The sequence below is a fragment of the Rhynchophorus ferrugineus genome, unplaced genomic scaffold (genome assembly GCF_030347505.1).
Source record: "Rhynchophorus ferrugineus isolate W39M unplaced genomic scaffold, kcgeb_rfMv2 rfM8, whole genome shotgun sequence".
In the NCBI taxonomy this organism is placed as follows: Eukaryota; Metazoa; Arthropoda; class Insecta; order Coleoptera; family Curculionidae; genus Rhynchophorus; species Rhynchophorus ferrugineus.
This window is the reverse complement of record NW_027472587.1, coordinates 37,697,197-37,723,335: the sequence shown is the minus strand read 5'-3', so window position 1 is coordinate 37,723,335 and position 26,139 is coordinate 37,697,197. Positions and strand designations below refer to the sequence as shown.

Below are 26,139 nucleotides of genomic sequence, written 5' to 3'. Positions count from 1 at the left end.
TAAATGCCGTCACTAAAGTCATGTAAAGCCCTTTATATAATAAATTATAATGAAAATAGCTTACCTTTTAAATATTCTATTTTAAAAGAATTAATTCTTTTTAATTTTTAATTATTTTATTTTATTTTTTAATTTAGAAACCGGTATAACAATTAATGACTGATGGATAAGACTGTATGTAAGCTTAAATACTGTGAGTATTAAGCTTTAAAATAAGTCTTAGTGATGTTTAGAGATAATCTGACTTAATTGGCAAAATTTGTCAATACCTTGCCAAATGCTTTACTATGAAGAAATAATGATAAGTTATAAAACGGACTATATATATATATATATATATATATATATATATATATATATATATATATATATATATATATATAAATCAATTGCCAAATGTATGTAAGCACGTTACTTTTGGTTATGTTTGTAATTATCAGGATAAGAGTAGTATGAAACAATTTGTCTGAAAAATCTTATGGAAAAGTGATACCATTGGGTTAAAATAATTCCATATAAAAGGTGACTGAGTGAATATGGGTGTATCTATTATACGCTGTTTAAATTATATACATTAAGGCAAATTTAATTTAATGTTACCACATATATTAACCCTTCGTCCATTTAAATCGATAACTATTTCTTCTTTCACTGATTTTATTCAATTACATGTGAGTAAAATGAATCAGTATTCAAAGTAATGCGGCTCTCGGATAATTCGATTAATTATTTCAAATACGGAACCTGATATTGAAAGTAAATATTCACTGAAACGGTTATGGTGGTAATATGGAGTTGTGTTTCATCGACACAACTTGAGACCTCACACAATTTTGATTACCTGCCATAAATTATTAAAGGTTCTATATATATTCCATATACAACCTTGTTTTATGTACCAAAACGTCAATCTCAACTCGCGTTGTAAATTATCACATTTTTTATTTCATTAAATACTTATGATGCGTGACAAATTACATCTAAAAGTTGTTGAAATTTTAAAATAAAAATAAATTGAGTTTAAATAATATTAATTCCTTAATTTTTATCAAATGTGTGGGATGACTTGTAATTTTACTGAACGTCTATTTGGAAAGATATCATGCTTGCAATATAAAAACTTATAGGCAATACGTAAAATACCATGTATGATTTAACTATATCGTGAAGAATGCTTGAAACCTCAAAATCTATGGATATGCTTTTTGCATATTAAAATTTACGACTATATACAGTGAGCCCATTTCACAATTTCTGGTCAAAATTCTGTAACGTTCAGAATAAGTCATATTTTCGTAATAATGGAAATATTACTTAAAATATTTAAAAAAAAACATGGGAAAGTTGTAGGGGGTATTCCCTGTCGGGTAATCCGACTCTGGATATGCTCGTTTTTACCAAAAAGTAATTTACAGTGATTATATATACATATCTAATACACTGCTCAAATCACTTATATTTATATGCCAAAATAGAGTACTGTCTGTCAGTAATATTCTACATACAGTTAGTCTGTAAAAATTGTTTGAATCGGTCACGATATGTTCACAATATGATGCTAGAAGAACGCTTTGTATAAATCTTCTTGAAGGAGGCTGTTATTATGAGGAATCCCTTCGAGTAATAATTGTTTTAATACATTTGGATATTCAACAAAGCATTATGACTCATTTTGTGTGAATTAAAATGACTTTAAAATTTGCTATTTTGGTCTTTAGTGAAAATAGTTAAGTGACAATATTCTGCTAGATGAAGTGCGAATATCAACACTTTTACAGTTGATAGAAGACTCATTTGCCAGTAGTTTTTTTTATTCATAATCATTTTGTTTTCTTTTTTTTGCAGCTATTGTTAATTTATATACTTGAAGAAAATTTTTTGGTTGGCTCGTCAGACAGATGAAGATTTTGACATGTTAATTATTGGCAGAAACCAAATTTTGCTGGTGGATCATGATTATAAGCTGAATGAAGATCTATCAGCATCTTTCGTGATGCTTATCGTGCGACATTTCAAAGGTCCCGTTCACTTTTCTAATATTGTTATGAATTTTTGTGATTGTGCTTTATTTTTTTTGCCAATCTCCAAGTCTCAGTTCGTACAGTAATATATAAAACTACAAATTAATTTCACTCTTTGATATCACGTAATTTTTCAGGTTAAAATTTTTATAAGATAAAACTTAATCGTTTGATCTTAAAGTTGTTTATAGAAATTATCTAAAAATTAATATATAGTGAATATTACCGAACCGTTTAAAGGTTGTTTTTAATTTGAATCTGTACTAAGTGACTAGCACATTCCACGTAACAGATAAATTAGTTTAACATATACCGCTAATGTAAGAAATTGCTTCGAGAATGGGAACACTAATGTCTTTAAATCCAATAGAAGCGATAGCGAGCTGAAATGGACATTCTTCATTCCTCGTTCGTGTTATAGTTTTTCCAATAAGAACTCGTTAGAGATCGCATATAAAGTTGAGCTACTATTACTTGGCTCAAGGTCGTGCAGAAGGAAGTGCAAATCCTGAATGACATTGCAAACGTTGAGTTGTTTACGAGGGGAACACTGTTATAATGTAACATTTGATGACATAATATGTAGATCATTGTTAAATTCGGAGTAATAATGGTTGAGGATTGTTGGAATAAGTGTATTGGAGGTCTATGATATTAAAATATGAGAGAAAAAAGTCCGTTATATAACTTAACATTATTTCTTCATAGTAAAGAATTTGGCAAGGTATTGACAAATTTTGCCAATTAAGTCAGATTACCTCTAAAAATCACTAAGGCTTATTTTAAAGCTTAATACTTACAGTATTTAAGCTTACATACAGTCTTATCCATCAGTCATCCATTAATTGCTATACCGGTTTCTAAATTAAAAAATAAAATAAAATAATTAAAAATTAAAAAGAATTAATTCTTTTAAAATAGAATATTTAAAAGGTAAGTTATTTTCATTATAATTTATTATATAAAGGGCTTTACATGACTTTAGTAGTGGCAAATATGTAAAGATGAAATATATATTTATTTATAATTTCAAATATGTTAATTTTGCATGTACAAAATATTTGTACTTAGCTGTCGAAAATATAGCTTTTATCCAATAATTAATGTAAAAGCATTTCGTAAAAAACAAAATATAACATCTTTTTAAAAATACAGTTTACCTTAAGATATAGAAAAAATAATTTGTTACGTGTTAAGTTTGAAGTTATAGATTGTTAATAAAAGTTCTCTAAGCTTTTCTCTGATTCTAGGTCAAGTTGAGAGTATCTTCCGACTAACCAGTACAGTTGCTTAACTTTTAGTCCGATTTGCTCTACTTTTTGTCTAACATGATGTTCTTACCATCGAGATATATTCCGAGGTATTTAGCTGATTCTTCTTGAGGAATCGGGCATCCGTCAAGTGATACAATTAGGATTTTTTCATTTCGCTACAACGCAGAATTAACATGAAGAGGTTTGGAGCTATTGAGCTGTATTTTCCAGTTTCTAGACCATTTATTAATCTTGTTGTACTTGTACTTTTCTACAGCCTTAGTTAGACAGAGATATATCTTTTGCCATTGGTATATCACCAGTACAAAGCAGATATAGGAGTGGTCCCAAGATACTACCCTATGGAACGGCAGCCGAAATAGGTTTGAGAATGCCCTTTCATACGAGACTCTACATTTTCTTTCTATAAGATATGATTCCAGCAGTCGACAGCGGTTCTGCGGTAGAATTTGCTAATTTTGCAGATTAATTCCTAGTGCCATACCAGGGCAAAAGCTTGTGAGACATCCAGGAATATTGCTGGGAATTATTTTTTTTATTAGAATGCCTTTTCAACAAGCGCTGTTACTCTGTTCACTTGATGGATTGTCGAGTGCTTATGAGTGCACATTTGATATCATAGGTAGCAGCGAAATAGACCTGTAAAATCCAGCTTGTTGTGTCAGTTTGTCAGGTTGTTTAGGCCTAATAATTCGAGCAATCTTAAGACATTCCGAAACATGGTTCAGTCTCAAACAGGCTTTGAATATATACGTCAATATGATTTTCGTGGCATTGCTTTTCGTGGCAGCTCTTTTAATACCCAGGTGAAATAATAACATCAATTGAAACCAAATTTGTAAGAATCCCTTGTAGATCCTGGTTTAGTAAATAAACCACAACAAGCGAAACTCATTGGAACCGTAATGATAGTTATTAATTTTCACATTCGCTTGTTCGCTCCACCGTTCTCATGTCGATTCCTTCTGGGCGAATCGATCGAGGAAGGAAACGATAGCGCGAGATATATCGGTCTTAAAACCTACTTGTAAATTATCTCAGAACCTTGGAACTGAAATACGGATTTTTAGAAACGCTCATGGAACGGTAAAGCGTCCAGTACGATGCAAAAATTTGAAAGTTATGATTTATTCACATAACGAACTTGATTTTACACGTAATTAGTGTTATTTCGTCCAATTAATCTTTTTTTCCCTTGCCGTTTTTAATTGATTAATTGAAACACATATTTAAAAAACAATTAGACCACATACGTGTCCTTACAGATACCTATTCTTTAGTATAATGGTTTTTTTGGCATTGGCTATTATTCTATAATGTTATTATTTAAGAGGAATTTATCGCTTGCTAATGCAATTATAGAAGAGAATGTTATATAGAGTAATTTATCAAAATCCACAACAAGAATGTTAATATTTTTTTTTTTTCTTCGTGAGTCCACAATCTGCCCTATTGGCAATAAGTATTTCTTCTGTTTATATTATATATACATGGCATGTAGAAAATCACTTCATTAAGCAATCTTCTGTATAAAATATTATCTTAATTAATTAGTCTTATTCTAATGCTTATTCTAAACTCTACATATGTCCAGTAATCAGATCAGATGGTGTTAAACGTTTTAGTCTACGCACTTCACTATCACGTCGCATATTTAGCTGATTAGCGAGTACATTGGGATGCACTGACACTCTTTCGAAGTACTTCACACAAACACGTTGGATTACACTCGTTATAGGTTCTAGAGGAATATCGCGTTGTATCACTTTATTTGAAATATAGTACGGAGCATCAACAATGGCACGCAACACCTTATTTTGGAACCGTTGAATGATGGATATATTGGATTTGCTAGCGGTACCCCATAGTTGAATTCCATATGTCCAAATGGGCTTGAGTATAGACTCATACAGCAATACCTTGTTATCTAATGATAACTTGGATTTGCGCCCAATGAGCCAATACATTTGATATAATTTTAGTCCTAGTTGTTTCCGTTTAGAGAGTATGTGCTTCTTCCAGGTTAGGCGTCGATCTAAATGCATACCAAGATATTTAACATGGTCTGCTTGGGGGAGTTGGCGATGATTGATATTTACTGGTGGACATGTTCTTCTACGCAGGGTAAACGTTATATGCGTGGATTTTGATTCATTGGCTTTAATGCGCCATGTCTTCAACCATAATTGTATTTGCTCCAGGTGGGTTTGTAGGTTTATTGATGCTGTGACTGGATCTTCATGGGATGCTAAGATTGCTGTATCGTCTGCATATGTTGCCACAGTAGTTATTTTTGTGGTGGGCAGATCAGCCGTATACAGAAGATACAGTACTGGACCCAGTACACTACCTTGCGGAACTCCTGAATATATGGGATTTAATTCGGTATGTTCATCGCCTTGATTTACAATAAAATGTCTGTCAGTGAGATACGATTTTAGTAGCTGATAGTCCGGATGAGGGAGAAGTTTCTTTAGTTTAACCTGCAAGCCCGTATGCCATACTTTGTCAAAAGCCTGAGATATGTCTAGGAAAGCAGCCGAACAATATCTTTTGGCATTTAGGTCAGCGTTTATTTGGTTTACAAGTCTATGCACTTGTTCTATAGTCCCATGCTTATTGCGAAAGCCAAACTGATGTTCTGGAATAATTTTTCTTTTTTCTATTATATAGTTTAGTTTTTTTATGTATAACTTCTCGAAAACTTTCGAGATTATTGGTAATAAACTTATAGGTCGGTAGGAGGTCACATCTTCTGGTATTTTTCCTGGTTTAAGTATCATTAATATTTTAGCTACTTTCCAGATACTAGGGAAGTAATTAATTCGTAGCATAGCATTAAATATATATGTTAATAGTTTTATAGCCTTTTCTGATAGTTCTTTTAAAATTTTGCCAGTAATTAAGTCATAACCAGGAGCTTTTTTAATATTAATCTCTCTCATTATTGTATGTTTAACTTTTTTGACCGTTAATTTCTCGTGCGGTAAATCCATTTGAAATGGCGAATCTAGAAAGCTAGTAATTTTATTTTCGTCATCTTTATGTAGCTGAGACTGGAAAGGTTTAAAAACATTTTTTAAGTGTTTTGAGAAAATGTCGGCCTTCTCTTTATTGCTTCTCGCCCAATTATTTTCGCTTGTTTTAATAGGTGGGTTATGCTGCTGGGATCTCCTAAGCTTTTTTGTTGCTTTCCACAACGAATAGTCTGTAGCCTCAGTTGATGTCAAGTTTTCTAGGTATTCTTGAATGCCTTGGTTCTGTTCGATTTGGATTAGATCTCTCAGCTCTTTTATGGCCCTATTAAATTTTCTTTTATTCTCTTCAGTCCTTTGCTGTTGCCAATTTCGTCGTAACTTTCTTTTTTCTGCTATCTTTTTCTGTATTGTACATGATATATGTGTATTTTTTCTTGGAAATGTTTCAATGTTGGGAGTCGCGGAATATGCTGCCTCCTGTATATTTTTTGTAAGATTTATTGCTGCTATTTCTATATCCATTTCAGTTTGTAACGGTAAATTTAGAGAGATATTTTGGTCTAAGTTTTCTCTAAATGAGGGCCAGTTAGTTCTATTATTGCACAGAGAAGGGGGTTTATCTTTGATGGTAATTTTTGAAGAAATTGTTACTATTATTGGTGAATGATCAGAAGACAGGTCGAAACATGATTCTGCCTGACACTTTTTTGGATCAATATTTTTTGTAATACAGAAATCTATTGTATCTGGTTTTTTATTTCTGTCTGAAGGCCAATATGTTGGTTCACCAGTAGAGATATGTTGTAAGTTATCTATCCTTATGGCTTTGAGCAGTTCTCTACCTTTTGAGGTTATTATTCTTGAACCCCACATTAAATGTTTTGCATTATAATCTCCTCCTGCTATAAATCTATTACCTAGCGTACGGAAGAATTCTTGAAATTGTTCTGCCTTGTTGTTATGTTTGGGTGGGCAATAAATCGCAGAAATTGTTAATGGTCCATGGGCTTCCTCTATGGTTATACTGGTGGCTTGCAGGTAGTCTTTGCGGAATTTTTCTTTTTCGAAATGCTTTATATCATCTCGAATTATTATGGCTGTACCTCCATGTGCTTTATCATCAGGGTGATTTGTATGATAAAGCTTATATTTAGGAACTTTCAAATAATTTTTGTCCGTAAAGTGTGTTTCGGAAACCATCATAACGTCAATATTTTGTTCAATTACGAACATTTTTAGTTCCCTGGCATGTTGTTGGAGCCCATTGGCATTCCAGACGGCGATTTTGTAGCTATTGGTTTCAGGCATTAGGCAAGTTTGCTTACGACGGTTGTGAGTAGACCAAGCATCGTACTCATTTGATCCATTAGTTTGGCCATCATATTTTCTAATCTTGAGATGTTGCTAGTTTCAGTAGGTTGAGATATTGTCTCTCGTTTTTGTGCTGAACCATTTTCAACTATTTGGGCATAAGTTATGTCTGGTTGACTTGTTCTGGTGGGTAGTGGTAGATTGGTAGTAGTGGATTGTTTTTGTTGATGCCTTTTTTCCCTTAAGGCAGGACAGAGTTTCTGCTGTAGTTGCTTGTGAACTGCGCAACCCTTGTAGTTCGCTGGATGATTTCCGTTACAGTTGACACATTTCACTTTTTCATCGCGAACTTTACGAGTACAATCTCCTGTCTTATGTTCTCCTGCACATTTTACGCATCTATATGATTTGCGACAGTAAGTCTTTGTGTGCCCGTGCGCTTGACACCTTGTGCATTGTGGTATAATTCTTTTTATATGTGGTGGTTCGCATTTAATAATATTATTTTCCAATTTGGTGATTTCATACACCGCCTTATTGTTTCCATTAGGTTTTATGTCTATATAAAACATAGGCAGAGGTTTTTTTGTCGTGTGATGTCGTATATTGTGAATATTTACGACCTCGTGGCCTTTTTCAGCTAGTGCTACCTTGATGGTGTTAAAGTCCGTCCCGTGATGTAATCCTTTTAATACGAATTTAAATGTTCTCTCGGATTTTGGCCTGAATGTATGGTATTGGGTGTTTCTTTCATCTAATTCTTTTATAAGAACTTTAAAGTGATCCGCTTCGAACAATTGGATTTTAATTGTTTCATAGCTCACTGTTTTAATTGTGTAGTTCGTAGTAATGGTTTTCAATAAGTCATGGATGTTTTTTATTATTCCTACCTTATAGACTGTTATTGGTGGTGGTTTGGGAACAACTTTTTCAGGGCTTGGTTGTATGTTCTCTTCAATTTCTTCCGACAGGTTGCTAAAACTGTTTTTTGTCTCTATCGGTTTCTGCAACCAATAGTCACTGATTCTTGTTTGTTTCCTCGCGATTTCTTCTTCTGGACTTCTCAATCGTTTTTTGTTAACGACTGTAGTCCATTCTGATGGTGGAGTTTGCGTTATTGCTGTTTGTTCTAATCTTATATCAAAGTGTGCAGGTGATTTGGTTGAATCGCTATTGTTTGCCATTTTTTAATTTTTAATATTTTATTTAATTTACTTCCAGAGGATAAAAAAAATAAAATAAATACATTGTTTATTTCACGCACTTCATTTTTCACTTACGTTATTTTAGCACTAGTTTTTTACTATAAATACTATAAATGAATTTCAAAAGGACTGTTGTAAAATAAGATGAAATAATTTTAAACACTAATAAAAATGAGATGCAGTCCTTTTGTCTGGTCACGTAAACACGTATTCACTACACTTTAGGTCCACTGAGAGTAAGAATGTTAATATAATTGTATAACGTTATATAAATCGGCCCGAATTACTCGGAAAACACTATTCTACGATTCTAATAGATTCGTTTAAGATTTACCTAAATAAACTGCGACAAAAACATCACCCGTTTCAATTGATTTAGACCAATTAAAGTCGTTTGAAACACATTTAAAAAACAATTAGACCACATACGTGCCCTTACAGATACCTATTCTTTAGTATAATGGTTTTTTTGGCATTGGCTATTATTCTATAACGTTATTATTTAAGAGGAATTTATCGCTTGCTAATGCAATTATAGAAGAGAATGTTATAAAGAGTAATTTATCAAAATCCACCACAAGAATGTTAATACAATTGTATAACGTTATATAAATCGGCCCGAATTACTCGGAAAACACTATTCTACGATTCTAATAGATTCGTTTAAGATTTACGTAAATAAACTGCGACAAAAACATCACCCGTTTCAATTGATTTAGACCAATTAAAGTCGTTTGAAACACATTCAAAAAACAATTAGACCACATACGTGCCCTTACAGATACCTATTCTTTAGTATAATGTTTTTTTTGGCATTGGCTATTATTCTATAACGTTATTATTTAAGAGGAATTTATCGTTTGCTAATGCAATTATAGAAGAGAATGTTAAATGAGTAATTTATCAAAATCCACCACAAAAATGTTAATACAATTGTATAACGTTATATAAATCGGCCCGAATTACTCGGATAACACTATTCTACGATTCTAATAGATTCGTTTAAGATTTACGTAATTAAACTGAGACAAAAACATCACCCGTTTCAATTGATTTAAACTAATTAAAGTCATTTTATTGCGATGAATTGTTTCCGCCTCTAATCAATTTCATATATTTTTATAACGAATCTAATTCAAAAATTAATCTAAATACGTCCCTAATTGTTGTAATGTCTCACTTGCATAATGCGATGTTGGTTAATGTTGCCGTGAACTGTAAGATTTAGTAGACCTGTAGATTGGTTTCAGTTAAATTAGAATGTTTTTGCTGAAAATGTATTTCGTACAGTCGGTCCAAGAGGGAGATTTCAATTTTCAAGCCTTAGGAATAAAATAAGAGTAATTTTACTAATTTTGTATTTATATTATTCACTTTATTTGTTTTGGTTTTGATTAAAGTACCTTCCAAATATAAAAAGTCACCAAACGAGGGCGAATGGCTGCAATTTTATTCTTCATAATTACAAAACAGAGAACAAAAAATTAAATTGTCCTCTATGAAACGTGAAAAGCACCAGAGTTGTTTCGCTGCCAGATGGCGTGACAGTCGCCAATATGAATGCCGGGAAGTTTAAAATATACTAATAATAATAAAAATAATAACACAATAAAAATAAGCCGGCTTGGTGGCGCAGTAGTAAAGACGATAGGACGGTCCTCCTACTGTTACGATAGCTGCGGGTTCGAATCCTGCTGGGGCATGGTCGTATATTTATGTTTGTGATTGTTTAAAATTTGTGATTGTCCTAGACAAGAGTGTAAAATCCGACAAGCAAAATGATCCCCGTGACGCCAGTAACCAGGCTGGGTAAGACCGGATGTCTTCTGGGATGATTTCCAAATTTGATCACTCGCCAGTCTGTAGGCTTAATGCTGAGGACCGTGGTTCGGAGCCCACGTTAAACTGCAGGTCCAGTCCAGATAAACCCATAGTTGGTAATAGGAGACTTTAAAATATATAGAAAAAACAATAAAAATAAAAAAATATTTTTAAGAAAAAAATTGACGGTCTTCAAAAAATAAATAAGGAAATCACTAAAAAGTAAAAAATAATCAAACTTAGATTTTTAACACAAAAAAAGCGATTTAAAATAAAGTATTAGCAGCCATAATATGACCACAATACGCCCAACATGCCTCATATAGCAAGACCAGCAAAGCAAGTTGTAACAAAAGCACTTGGATGGGAAGTTTTATAGCATCCGGCGTATTCTCCAGACTTGACTCAAAGGTTTAGCTCAAAGGCGATACTTTTATTTTGGTATGACATCCATAAATTGGCTGATATATTGCAATTAGAGTAAAATATTTAGTTAATCAAATGGATCATTTAAACCTTTAAGTATAATTTTTGATTATTCATTGCAAATAAAGTATTTTCTTTATTGAAAATATGGAAAGGAATTAATGTTGTAACAGTTCATTTGAAAAATCCACGGCCTATCATAGTAAAACACATTTTTTTGGTATTTTTTTTTATTTAATATAATTCCCTTCAAGGGTGATACACTGATTATAGCGACTCTCCAATTTTTTTATATTATTTTTGTAGTACGATATGTTCTTTTCTTCAAAACAGGTCTCAGTTTCGGCGATCACCCTTTCATTCGACGAAAATTTCTTCCCAGCGAGCATTCTTTTGAGATCTGGGAACAGGAAATAGTCGCTGGGGGGGTCGATCTGGAGAATAAAGTGGATGAGGAAGCAATTCGATGCTCCGTTTATGGATTTTTGACACGTTGCATTGCCTTGGTGAAGCAGAACTTTTTTTTCTTCAAATGCGGCCGTTTTTCGGCGATTTCGTGTTTCAATCACGATTTGTAATAGTCGCTGTTGATGGTCTTTCCTTTTTCAAAGTGGTCAATGAAAATTATTCTATGCGCATCCCAAAATACAGACACCATAACCTTATCAGCCGACTCTTGCATTTTCCCATGCTTTGGAGCGGGTTCATCTTGTGCAGTCCACTCAGATGACTGTCGATTGGACTTCGGTGTAAAATGATGCAGCCATGTTTCATCCATTGTCGCATATCGACGCAAAACCTCGGGTTTATTACGCTTGATCATCTTCAAACACTGCTCCGAATCATCAACTCGTCGTTGTTTTTGGTCAAAAGTGAGCTCACACGGCATCCACTTTGCACATAGCTTTCTCATAGCCAAATATTTATGAATGATATGATGTAGACGTTTAGTTGATATCTTTAGAGTGTCTGCTATTTGATTGAGTTTTAATTTACGGCCATTCAAAATAATTTTGTGGATTTTTTAAATGCTATCGTCGGTAGCAACCTCTTTTCCACTGCGTTCACCGTCTTCGGTGCCCATTTCACCACCCACGCCTAAACTTAGCATAATAATCCTTGATGGCTGATTTTCCTGGGGCAGCGTCCGGAAATTCGGCATCAAGCCAAGTTTTTGCTTCAACTGTATTTTTACCTTCAAAAAGTAATATTTACACAAAATTCTCTAATTCACAAACTATTAATCCGACAGCTGTCAAATTTATACACGCATCTTTTGAGGGTTAGTGCTAACTAAATATCACTCATATATATCATGTGGATTTAATTCTAGTAGCGCCATATATGTGTCAGGACGGGGACTTTTCAATTGACCTGTTACCTGATATAAGTAAAATCACAAACATAAAGTATCTTGCGGGATTCGAACGCGTGATTGAAGCCGGCTCCATTAAAAATTATCAGTAATATGAATAATTTATTACATGTTAACTGAATGATTTAATCAATATAATCATCATTTGTTATGAAGAAGCATACAACTGAATCCAGATAATTTTATGTAACAATAAACAACAATATAATTCGAATTTCACGCTGCATTTATGTTAATTCCACTGAATACGAGTAATTATTGAAAAGCCGTTGCCCAACCTGGCGTAATGAATTAAATTTTTCTAGGCAAAATCAAATACTAGGAAATAATATGCCACGAACCGATCGCTATATTTTCTTCTCCAACTAATTAATTCCGATCGAATCGATTATATTAATTTTTTCCCTCCGGTTCGTTTCAATTTCGACGATGTTCGGAGAATACAATGGCCCGATTGGTGCAATATTCGCGATTGCGAAACGAACGTTGCCCAATTACACACAGCATAACCGTAAGAGACGTCTAGACTGTTTGGCTCTATTAGTCAGATAGGAGTTTGAAACAGATATATTTGCGGTAACAAATACATTGTCTGTGTCGATTTCGGCTTGTTTGATGGCTTTTTTTTACAAACAACTGACGTGCTTGTGCGAAATTATCTCTTCGTCAAATAAATTATTTATTTTATCCAGTTTTGCGGTCTTTTATTGGATTATTATAAACATACCACAGACACTGCGGTCAGTTTACGCTTGAAAATGAATGGTTCTTTATATGTGCTGAGTATGTTGTTACAACAATTTTAGTCACGTAAACCTCCCGGTGAATTTTTAGTCATTGGATTCAATATCCGGTCTTACCCATCCTGGTTACTGGCCTGGTGCTTACTAATCGAGATAATCCAAACCAAAAAAGTTAATCTTGGGTATATTTGTATCTACAGAACTCAGAAAATAATTAACGTGTTGATTTGATACTTTTAGATAGTATTACATTTCTACAAGAATTTGTAAATGTACCAACCAAATGGGTTATCTATCTATGTTATACCCTTAACGCTTCGGCGGTATTTTTGTATCTTGCTTCTATCTCTTTGTGACAATATCCTTGTCTAGCAACCGAACCGTAAGGATGGTCTGTAAATTGCTTTGTACACTTCTATTTTACTTTTTCTTTTTTTTATAGTTGTAACTTAAATAGTAATACTTTCATTAAAATCTACGTAGATAATTTCATTGAAATACGAAATATTTGTACATTCACAGATTTACCTTAACCTATCGAAATTCAAGTTTCGACCAACCTACAATTTGTCTTTAGATTAAGTTAAATCCAGATATATATCGAAGAGGACCCATCGGCTCTATTTTAGTATCTGGTGTAATAATGAATACTTATTAACACTACTGTGTTTTCTATTATATACACCTCTCTCCACTACACTACCAAATTGTTTGATTATTTTTAGTCTGTGTCCTGCTCTGGTGGTATTTGGTATTGCAACTTTTGCAATACTTCAATATTCTCATGAGAATGGAGTCTTTCCTCTTGCCTCCTTACAATTCTCATGATTTCTGGACTGACTGTGGGTATCTGAAGGTCTCGATGTAGGTAATGAGTCCTGTAGTATCTCAGTATACCTCAAAAAACATGGCTTCAAATTTGAGTTTAATTTCTATCAGAAGTTATTCAGCCGACAATAGAATGATAAAAAAAATTAGAACTAAGTACAAATGTTTTAAAAGGAAATAAATTGAGAGAAAAAGTAACGTCTGTTTCTTTGCAGATTACTTGTAAACAGACGTGTTTTCAGCATCATGCACCATCATAACACCAAAAGGACTAAGAAATATGTATATATGTGGTAACATATCAAGGAAGAATTATTACGTATATTTTTATAATTCTGTTATTGTTACTATATTAGGTTATTTCACAGTACCAATCTATCTTTTGACTTTTTTATTTATTGCCAAAAATAACAGGTCAATTGAAAAGTCCCCGACCTGACGCATAGATGGCGCTACTAGAATTAAATCAAACCCTCAAAAGATGCGTATATAAATTTGACAGCTGTCGGATCATTAGTTTGTGAATTATAACATTTTGAGTGAAGCAACTTTTGTTATTGTGAAAAAATGGATAAAAAGGAATTTCACGTGTTGATAAAATATTGCTTTTTGAAGGGAAGAAATACAGTAGAGGCAAAAAATTGGCTTGATGCCGAGTTTCCGGACACTGCCATAGGGAAAATCAACCATCAAGCATTGGTATGTTAAGTTTGGACGTGGTGAAATGAGCACCGAAGACGGTGAAAGCAATGTACGCCCAAAAGAGGTTGTTACCGACGAAAACATTTAAACAATCCACAAAATGATTTTGTATGACCGTAAATTGAAATTGAATGAAGTAGTAGATACTCTAAAGATATCAACTGAACGTGTACATCATATCGTTTACGAATATTTGGATATGAGAAAGCTCTGTGCAAAGTGGGTGCAGCGCGAGCTCACTTTTGACCAAAACAACGACGAGTTGATGATTTGGAGCAGTGTTTGAAGTTGATCAAGCGTAATAAACCCCAGTTTTTCCGTCATTATGCAACATCATTAAAACGTCATTGTCAAATTGACGTTTTACTAGACTTAATTGAAACATTATATTTTCTTACATTTCCTAAATTTTTGTAATATTACTCCAAGAAATTCGATATGGCTGAAGACGATAACTTCAATAACGATCTGGAAGATGACGAAGTCCAATCCCCAGGACGTAGTAAACCTCGACAGCGACCGACCAAACAGAGAAAACAAGAGAAGAAAAATAAATATTGTCGTCCTCGTATCGATCAATTGGCCATCCCTAACCGGCGATTGATCTTAGCTCTGTATCAAGACCACGCCAGTCATTTACCACGAGAAAAAGCCGACAAGATAAAGATGTTGTTGCAGGAACTGTATGCAATGTCTCCGGAAGAAACCGAAAAATATTTTGCGTATATTAAAGGCAAAGTGGACGAAATGTCTAAGAGGAAGGATATCAAGTTCATGCTAAAGAAGTTGGATAAGAAGAGGAAGCGCAAGAAACAATATAAACAAGCTTATGAGTTACTTAAAACTTTATTTATAAAAGGAATGGAGTTTGCCCTGAAAACTCCCGTTCCACCATTAATTTCGGTTAGACTGAGGAACTTGTCGAACATAATTTTAGAACAAATTTGCGATCTGAAGAATGTTAAAGTGCCGAACAGAGACGATTCTGACCGAACTGGTGCGTTTCTCATAAAAGTTGCCGATTGGATGGCTATAGCGATCGAGCACTTGTACTATGGAATACACCTGAAGAAAAATCAAGAGCTGGAAAAGATCGAAAAAGAACATATAATTAAAGAAGTCGACAAGGCGTCCGAGCCAGGAAAGGAAACCGAGGTGGAAAAACTAAAAGAACCGGGATATCAAACGGATAACGAAACAGACGAAGAGGCAGTTTTTTCGCAACCTTTGTTAATGTCTGAAATGGAATAAAATATTTCGTCATTTGGTATTCGATTGCTATATTATATCCATTTTAACATCTTCACAATTGATTTTCTAAACTAATTTTTTTATCAGTAAATAATGAGTGTTTTCTGGTTTGGACAAAAAAAAATGGCCAAAAACAAGTTTCATGGTGAAATATATAAATATTATCTTTTTTTTATTGTAAAAATAGAAGCAGTGTGCCAGTCATTAACTAAATTTTTCCTTTTATTTGAAATTTATAGAATGCGTTTTATATAATGCTGTATCTGATGTAGATTGAGAACGATTGCGCCGCATATATTATGCTGAATCTGACTGAAAGACTGGGAAATGATAAATTTACGAATATCGAGTGATTGAAGCTTACTGGTAAATATCTAAAAATTGGTCTAGCTGGATCAAATCATAGTATCTTGGTCAATCTCTATCGTTTCTCTTGGTGCTCAGTCTTTTAGTTCTGATTCATGACGTAAAATATATCGGTTTACTTGAATATATGAAGGAAATTCAGCGATATTTTCCCATTCCCAACATCGAAATTTTTGAAATGAAAACTAGGAAACCAATTTTGACACTGCCATCATTACTCCTTAATATAAACACTATACAATTTTCAATCACATTGACAATTATAACTATTTAAATAAACTATTATCTAAAATTATATTAAAATGCTAGTGTTAATATTAATTTTTCCTTTATTATTTTTTGCATAGATTTTTCTCCTATGAGATAATGTTATCACTTCTCCATTTCTTTCATTGAGAAGCTACCCCAGCATCAATAGAGAAATCAAAACAGAACAGGTAAATTACATCTTTGAAACTAGGATATTGGTAAAAGATAGGTGAAGATCTAGAAGAGAATAGCAGGGAACCAGATATGGTATAGACAAAACAATATTTAATAGAATTGGTAATCAAACAAATCAAAAGATTAAAGAACATATACAGAGTTGTTTCGAACAATATGTGCTTATATTATTTGTTATGGAAAACAGCTCGGATATATAAAAGATTCATTATTAGAGTACTGTCGATTAAAAATGATGGAATTGAATGGGTTCGACGCAACGATGAAAAAGCTGAATTATTCGCATATTTTGGAACGATATTTTTCAAGATTGTTAAAGTAATAAGATAAAAATATTAAAATTGTGAGTGATAAATTGTAAAATATTTTTGACTGTTTTTATGACAATGATAAGTAATATTTCGGTTACTCTCTATTTTTGCCAAAAAATATTTCCGTTCAATAATAAATAAAGCATTTATTTATTTTAAGAAGCTCTAGTAGTTATTCTGCGATCATTTTAATTTATGTTATGAATTAGTTTTTTTTTCTATGATTAGATATATGTTTAATTTTTATTTAGTGTTTATGGTTATTGTAAATCTTTAGTTTTTAGGTTTTGTTTAAGTTCTGTCGTATTGTCTATATTTATTGTCGTATACTACTTGAAAATAGAAATTAATATATTAAAATACGATAAGACATTTGTGTGGTATTATTCCATTCCTTTTTTGCATATCCACAGAACATTTAAATATAACAGTGTTAATGAAAGTAAGTTGTAGCGACCTTGAGCATGTCGAATTTTACATCGTGGAATAGCGGTCTACAAAATACCCAGAAATATAATCCCAGATGTTGAACACGGGCGGGGTGCCAACTGGAACCCGACAACGAATAGCTGGCGGCAACCCCGAGACGTTTATCTGGGATATTATTGAAGGGTATTTCGGTCATTCAGTGCTCAACCCTCGTTTGGTTAAGACGTGCCACCATCGACTGCCCAAGCCTCGTCTTCAGGTAACTCCGCTGCCATCCGTTTTATTTATTTGTATTTTCACATTTTTTATTTTGCCAATAAATAACGGTCACATTATGTAAACACCACTGTTTCATTTTGATTTACCTCCATTCACCGAGCCACATCATTTTTACCCTAAAGTGGTGACCCCGACGTGATCTTTCGGAAAATTGGGTTTGGACTCGTGAATGGAGGGTACGTAGAAAATGGTGTATTTTACGTGACCGTTATATTTTTTTTGTTTCAAAATTTTAAATATTTTTAATTCGATTCCTTTTCAATTCTACCTTCAAGATTCATTTTCATTTTATTCCGATTAATTTCATTATTTCCAATTAATTTTTAAAAATTTTTTTTTGTCAAAATTTTTATTTCACAATCTTTTGGAATATTTTTATATCACTGCTTAATCATCAGCGTCTCGGCTAAACATTTCTTTCGGCGCTATGTTTAAATCATAATGTCTTCCTTCGCTCGCCGTCTCCGTCATAATGGCAGATATTTTGATTTAAAAGGCTTTGGGCAGCTTCGGTCGGATACCGTCGTTATTTGTTTTTTCTGAATTAACCTAACGTATGTGACTACGGATTAGTCACAGAGCAGCTCCAGAAGCTAGGTACCGATTGCAGTCACCGTAGACTCGTTATGTCTTCGCCGAAGTACCAGAATTGCCAACGTCTCGTCGTCGAAGAAAATAAGCTACCACGTCGTCGAACAGTCGATCCTCCCACAGCGTCGATTACGGGAGCCCTGTCTGAAGAATAGCTTGTTTTCAACGTCGTCGATGGACCACATTCAAGTGCCAAAGCGACGATGATGCAACGGTATCTGTAGGACCGGAAGATATCAACAGCCGTACCAGATCGCAACCGTACCAACCACAACCGTTTCGAACTATCATATCTGTCAAGCCCATTTTACACAGCACATTTTGTTTGAAATAATTTTATGTAAAATTCTGGCAGGGGAGTATTGTAGCGACCTTGAGCATGTCGAATTTTACATCGTGGAATAGCGGTCTACAAAATACCCAGAAATATAATCCCAGATGTTGAACACGGGCGGGGTGCCAACTGGAACCCGACAACGAATAGCTGGCGGCAACCCCGAGACGTTTATCTGGGATATTATTGAAGGGTATTTCGGTCATTCAGTGCTCAACCCTCGTTTGGTTAAGACGTGCCACCATCGACTGCCCAAGCCTCGTCTTCAGGTAACTCCGCTGCCATCCGTTTTATTTATTTGTATTTTCACATTTTTTATTTTGCCAATAAATAACGGTCACATTATGTAAACACCACTGTTTCATTTCGATTTACCTCCATTCACCGAGCCACATCATTTTTACCCTAAAAAGTGAAGGAATATGTGCATCTTCGTCTCGCTTATACTACCGTTGAAAAATATAAGCAATTATCTCCGTTCTTTCCTCTCTTACAGTTTATACAGGAAAGGGTTCGTGCATCTTCGTCTAACATCAAGGATTAAAAAAAGTCAAATCGTGCATTTGACTGAAAATAGTAATTACTATGAAATTATTTCAGTCGCTACTGTTTTGACTATCGACTGTTTCGACAGTTTTCAGTCGATAGTTTCCAACGCTATTTTAAATGTATTCAGACGTAAAAAAGAACTTAATAAGTGTGTCTGCATTGTGCTCGTAGAGAGAATTTCGGGCGCCGTATCTAGCGTAAATAGGACGCAACAGGCCGGGGTTAAGGACCAACGTGCGAAAGTGGGCCAGTAGGAGCGAGTGGAATGGGTGTTCTGCAGAAGCCATCTCGATTCCCGTGGCCCGGAAATAACGCGTGGCTGCTCGGGCGGGGTGAGACGCTCAATGTCATTCGCCGGCCTTCGAGATATTTATGTGCTCGTCCGACGTCGTTGGTGCGGGATTACGTTTCGAACCAGTGCCGCTCCTTGGGATTCCAGCCGAACCAGAGTCGGCCCTCTGCTTTTTCTAACGGTCACCGTTCATCACCTGAGATTTAGTTTCTATGTCTTTCATTTTGGTTAACAGTTTCGTTATTAATTATTTATGGATCTCTAAAAATATTACATTAACATTAAAAATAACAGTCAATGCAGTCTCCAAAGTAGCGGTGAACTCACGTCATCTCAATTTATGATGTCAAAACTCTGCAATGTTGTCGCATTTAACGTTGGAATTTTACCTATTTTAGTTTATTTTACCTTTCATATATAAAGTACATAAAACACAAAAAATGTTATAAAATATAATTTATTTTAACTTTATAGTACGTCACATACAGTGCATATATTTTCCAAGGACTTAAACTACAGTTAATAAAACTGCAACAATAGTTTGTAGGTTAGAGTTATTTTATTACGTTTACATTCAACCATTTTCTAAATCACCTGTGATATCCCCCGGAGGCCTAATCCACCTAATTAACAATTCTATATCCAAGCAATGTATTTTATTTTCATTCGAGAGCATTGTGTTTTCTCTAATGCGTTTGCCATATCTACAAAACTGTTAATGTACTCCTCGTACATTTTTACCAAATGCTCACAAATATTCTGAACTATTACACAATTATGCTATATTAATTATATACCCATCTTTAGTTGTTTCGACTCTCCTCTTGGTATTATAAACACGGAATCATAATCCCATATCCAGAAAGTTGCATTCAGCCATTGTAACATTCTAATGCACTATTCAAGTCAATAACTAAACTATTAATTTCCAATATAACACTAGTTCACAATTCTACGATTGGTCAATTTCTTTTTTTGTGTTTCTGATGAATGTGAAACTCAAGACCATTATTAGAGATAAACCACGAATATTTCAAACAAAATGTCCAAACAATTCTTACCCTTATATCTTGCTTGACCTGCATGTCTATTATAATAATTGTTTTCGATATTCTGTGCCCATATTGTTCCGCCATCTGAACTAATGTGTTTCTTTTTCTAAAAAAAAAAAATTACATTAAACACAATTAAATATTTCATTTCTAAGTAAGCTTTTGAAATACTTCATTCTTTAACCTGGCAACTTTTACCTTTTCCATCAACTACTGCCGTCGTTAAACTCTTTTAGCGTCTTATATATCCTAGTATCAGATGCTTATTAGTTAAAGTTATTGAAACAAATTTGCAGTTACCTAGCTCTTAAATTAGATATTTAATTTTAAAGCCTTAATACAAATATTAGTAATAACATATTCTAATTAGAAATATTTAAATGTTTATATGCAATAATACTGTTTCTTTATTATTATTATTATTATTTTTAAAATCGAAATTTTTATACAGTTGCATCGAAATTACTTTATTTAATACAAGTTTGTTGAATACATAGCAAATGAATGTAGATTGAGTCTTCATATGGTATTTTATAACTTTTTTATCGACATTCTTAGTGACTAATAGTGAAATGTAATAGTATTTAGAAATATTGATTTTATTTAGATCAAAACTTATAAATATTTAATATTAGAACTAGAATCAGTAGAATAACTTGAATAACTAAATATTTCCAGCAATTTTAAGGGAATATGATCATTAGTGGTAAATCACTTTCTTATTTGTTTAAAATAGTAAAGTTGTAAAATAAACATTGCACAACTCGTACTTTGAACCATAAAATGATTATGCAGGATATTTATTTTTAAAATACATTTATGAGTAATTTCATTTAAAACAATTTTCTATTATTTTATATTTTGTTACTTATTGTAAAGTGTAAAAATATAAATTTATTTATATATAATATCTGTTATCATGGGATATTTTCAAATAGTCATTCGAAAACTATAAATAGAAAACCTCGAGATGTGCAGTAACTTGTAAGGGAGCAAAAAAAGTCGTCAGCCATGTGTTATTTTCAGACCAGGAAACAGAAATTATGGAGGAAAATCACATCTAGCTTCAGGAGAAACCGGGAGATAAAGTAGACATAAAGTCGAGACTTTATACTATTCAACCAACACACTTGTTTGTTGTAGAAATAATGAACGGTAATAAAGATATTTTCAGATATGGTAAAAGAAAATAAACAAATGTTTGTCGAGCATTTATGTGTATATATCTGAGATATAAAGTCATGTTTATTTTCACGACATTTTAATAATTTTGGTCGCTATTAAATTCCATGTAAGGAAAATCAGTTAAAACCAAAGGTGCGTTTGTTGAACACAAAAAAGTAGGAATAATCTTTCAGGCTTTTAAACACATTTTGTTTAAACTTGACATAATGGAGATTAAACATGTATTTCTTTTTGCTACAGAATTCATTAGGATAAAGCTAAGTGTGATAATAGGGGCAAAATACCTCAAATTCTACAAAAATACAGATGTGGTGTCCTAAGAAGTTAATTAGGAAAATAAGATGGTTGTTCGAATAGTTCTTTATTAATACTTAAACTAGATTAGCACATGCATCAATAATTTGTTTCGTTTTGTTAATTTTCAGTAAAACTTTTTTAAGAATTATCTCTTGATAAGGAAATAAAATGTTCTCTCCATAGCTGGGAAAATATTTAGTTTGCTACATAGGACAAGCGTATCCTAAATACCTCAATATTAATTTATAATACCAGTATAAATAGGAATATAATTATACTATAGTCAATTAAATAATTATTCAAAATTATTTGTTTTTAAAATTTAGAGGATTTTGTTAACATTCGAGTCAATATTTTACCTGAATTATATTTTTCTTCTTTAAATAGAAACATCGTTTAATACATATACATAAACAATTAAGTAAATAGGATTTTTGTATATAATGAAGGTTAGTTAGTAATAGCAATTGATAAACATTTAGTAGTTAAACATTATAAATAAATTTACATATTTGCGATAAGGTTTTAATGATAATTTAATTTTATACCTTAATTTATTCGAAAATTATACATTTAATTATCATAAGTGTATTTAAGGTTTACGTATTTTAGTATTTCTTGTTATATTTTAGTCTTACTACTTAGGATTGATCTTATTTGGACATATTATCTAACATGGGCTTCGAGTTGTGGAATATATAACATTTATATTATTATTTTTATTATATCTTTAATATATATATATATATATATATATATATATATATATATATATATATATACCGGTACTGCTTGTCTTTATTATTTCGGTACTGTGTTTGCAGGATGTAGCATTGAAAGTGGCAGGAATGAAACCTGTTTTGAACATGAATGAATGAATATTTTAATAGGAAATTAGCAACAATAATCTCTGCATATATAATATCGATAAATAAAACTCATTCATCTATGATTTACAACTAACATTTTTAACGTGCAGATATATAATGTGAATAATTATAAATTCTGGATAGATGTAAAAGTTCTTATTACTAAGGACAGATGATTTCACACCGAGAGACAACTTTTCCTAGAGACTAGACATAAAAAGTATAGTTTTTATTATATAAATCTGTAAAATGTTATTCCAGACAACCTGTAATTTTAAAGAATGTAATTCCATTACACCTCACCATTTAAAGAAATTTTACACCTTAGCCGGAATTTTTAGAATTAAGAAGCTTACTCAACAACGAAAGAAATAGAAGCAAATGTAATGCCTAACGCCTAACATATGGTACTATTTTGGACCTTGTTCTTTACCTACCTTGTTCATCTCAAAAAGAGATCATATTACAAAGAGAAAGTGTTACTATGGCTATATATATTTTGCAGTTTTATATGTTCTTCACCGTATGTTGTATTTACCTGCAACCAAAGTGTTCTTATATATAAGCATTATAACAGTATTATCTCATACAGTAACAACGCCAAGTACCTTCTGATGAATCTTGATGTAAAACTTCATTGGAAGGAGCATATAGAAGGAGCTGAAGTAAGATACAGGCTTGTGATATTGTATATTAAACTCTATTAGATGGTAACAACAATGAAAATTGTTACTAATTATATTTTACTTTATTAGAGACCAAGGAGCAATGGGTCTTCCCAGTCATTAGAATACATCTTGCAATCGTTCGTTTAGTGGCCATTTTCATAATAGGTATAGTTTTAAATCATTTAGAGGTAAATTGTAAGAGAGTCGACAATGACTAGATATAATATATTAATAAAAATAATTAATGTAAAATGTAATATATAGATAAATGGAGAGAATATAATGAATTATTTAATAACTAAAATTATTTATAACCATTTCATTGCTTGTTTACCTCTGAAAAAATTATCAAATACAATTCTGAGGATAATTGGTTGACAAACGTATTTCTACAGTACATAGAAATAATAAATGTATAAAGTAACTATAGAGAATATTTAAAATATGTGGCATATATTTGTATTCTTAACTGATATTACACTTTAAAAAACACGACGAATGACTCATAGTTCAAACATTGACATAAACATCAACTTGTTGGTCTTAGTACAGGACCTGTAATCTAAAGATAAGAACTACCAATGGATTTGCAACTATCATATTCATACCTCAGACCCACCTTTATACGTTCATTATCTTATCATTTTAAATATTTTTTGATATTGTACAAATACTTTTTTGCTTGTTATATATTTTTTATTGATAACATGAATTTATGTTTTTTTTAATGTTCCATGTCCTTCCCAGTATGTGGTAAAATACATTTACTGAGGAAATGGTTAAAGGATATTACGTATTTTTGGTGTCGATTGATCCTATTGTAACTGATATTAATTTATCTCGTTTAAAAAAAAAATTAGTATGGTCAGAATTTTGGTTGTGACACAGTTGGATACAATATGATAATATTAACCGTATATTTCCGGACATTTATTAATACAAATTTAATTTAATTACTATTAATTATTGTTGTAATAATATATCTTTTGATGAATTAATCCTAGGTATGTTAGTGCATAATAAATATTCATTGATAATGTTTATTTTTTTGTATTTTAGAGTTTCCTTTTTACCAACTAGGGTTTATTTGGACTTTATTTTGACTGTCTAATGTGGACTCCAAACTAACGTCCTCGACATTAACCCCACCGACCTTAAAGATTATCCTTGAAGAAATCCGGGCTTATCCAGCCTGGTTACCGGCATGACGGAGTCATTTTCCTTGGTCTTTAATAATGATATCCAAGAGTTCCAGCACTCCAGTCTCATTTGATATATTGATAACATAACTGTCACAATTGTAATTCTTAGGTGTAAGTGTAGGTAAATACTTCTACAGTATCTGTGTGTATCCACAAGACTTCTCAGGACTTTATTCCGAAATATATGTACTACGTTGATCTTACTTTTAGCAAAACATCTTTATAATTGAATTTCATAGGCTTACATAGATTTTGTTATTTGCTTGTACAACATAAACTTATTATTCACGGATAATTTAGATTTTCTTTCAAATTACCAATACATTTTTTGTATTTTAATTCGATTTTTTTTTTCGATATGCTCCTTCCAATGAAGTTTTACATCAAGATTCACCGCCTAAGGTACTTGGCGTTGTTACTGTATGAGCTAATACTGTTATAATGCTTATTGTTATAAGAACAGTTAGGTTGCAGGTGAATATAATATACGGTGAAGAACATATTATTATTTACGTGTGGCAGTTTTCTGGATGCTTCTTCGCTATTGCCTCCAACAGGACGTATCGTTGTGTCATCAGTAAATATAGCCATATTAACGTTTTCTCTTTGTGATATGATCTCTTTTTGAGATGAACAAGGAAGGTAAAGAACAGGATCCAAACAGTACCTTACGTTACGCGTTAGGGGTTATACTTGCTTCTATTTCTTCCATTGCTGAGTAAGCTTCTCCTAGTCTAATTCTAAACATTCTGGCTAAGGTGTAAAGGTTCTGGAAAAGGTGACGTGTAATGGAATTACATTCCTTAAAATTACAGGTTTTCTCGAATAACATTTTACAGATTTGTATAATATAAACTATACTTTTTATGTCTAGTCTCTAGTAAAAAGTTGTCTCTCGACCTGGAATCATCTGTCCTCAGCAACAATAACTTTCACGTATATCCAGAGTTTATAATTATTCACATTTAAATTTGTAGTATTCTTATTTTTTAATAAAATATATACCTGCATTTAGAAATATTAGTTGTAAATCATAGATGAATGAGTTTTTTATTGATATAATATATGCAGAAATTATGGCTGCTAATTTCCTATTAAAATACTCAGGTTAATAATTCGATACACCAAACAGGTTTCGTTTCTGTCACTTTCAATGCCACATCCTGCAAATACAAGTAAATAAATTATACCGAAATAATAGTACCGAAAAAGACAAGTAGTACCGGTAGCGTATCAAGAGTTAGAAATGATTAATATCGGAAGTACATCGGCTATAATGACGCAAAACATGTTAGTTTATCATTATCTAGAGGATATTGAGATAAATTTAAAATTT

The 26,139-nt window shown here is 32.5% G+C and overlaps 1 protein-coding gene and 1 long non-coding RNA gene across 2 annotated transcripts in view; both read left to right on the top strand.

Moving 5' to 3' along the window:
• LOC143201193 (uncharacterized) overlaps positions 1–17,826 on the top strand; it is a 119,481-nt gene extending 101,655 nt beyond the window's left edge. The window contains exon 2 of the long non-coding RNA XR_013006903.1: positions 17,745–17,826. This is a non-coding gene — a long non-coding RNA (uncharacterized LOC143201193). The remainder of the gene's footprint in view (positions 1–17,744) is intronic.
• Positions 15,052–15,954, top strand: LOC143200492 (uncharacterized). The gene has a single exon (XM_076410931.1). It carries the CDS (start codon positions 15,123–15,125, stop codon positions 15,933–15,935), a length of 813 nt encoding a protein of 270 aa, XP_076267046.1. The 5' UTR covers positions 15,052–15,122; the 3' UTR covers positions 15,936–15,954.
• Positions 17,827–26,139: the final 8,313 nt, after the last annotated feature.

Bases quoted from the DNA above. Each gene is read 5' to 3' on its own strand.
- LOC143200492 (XM_076410931.1), top strand. From the start codon at position 15,123: ATGGCTGAAGACGATAACTTCAATAACGATCTGGAAGATGACGAAGTC.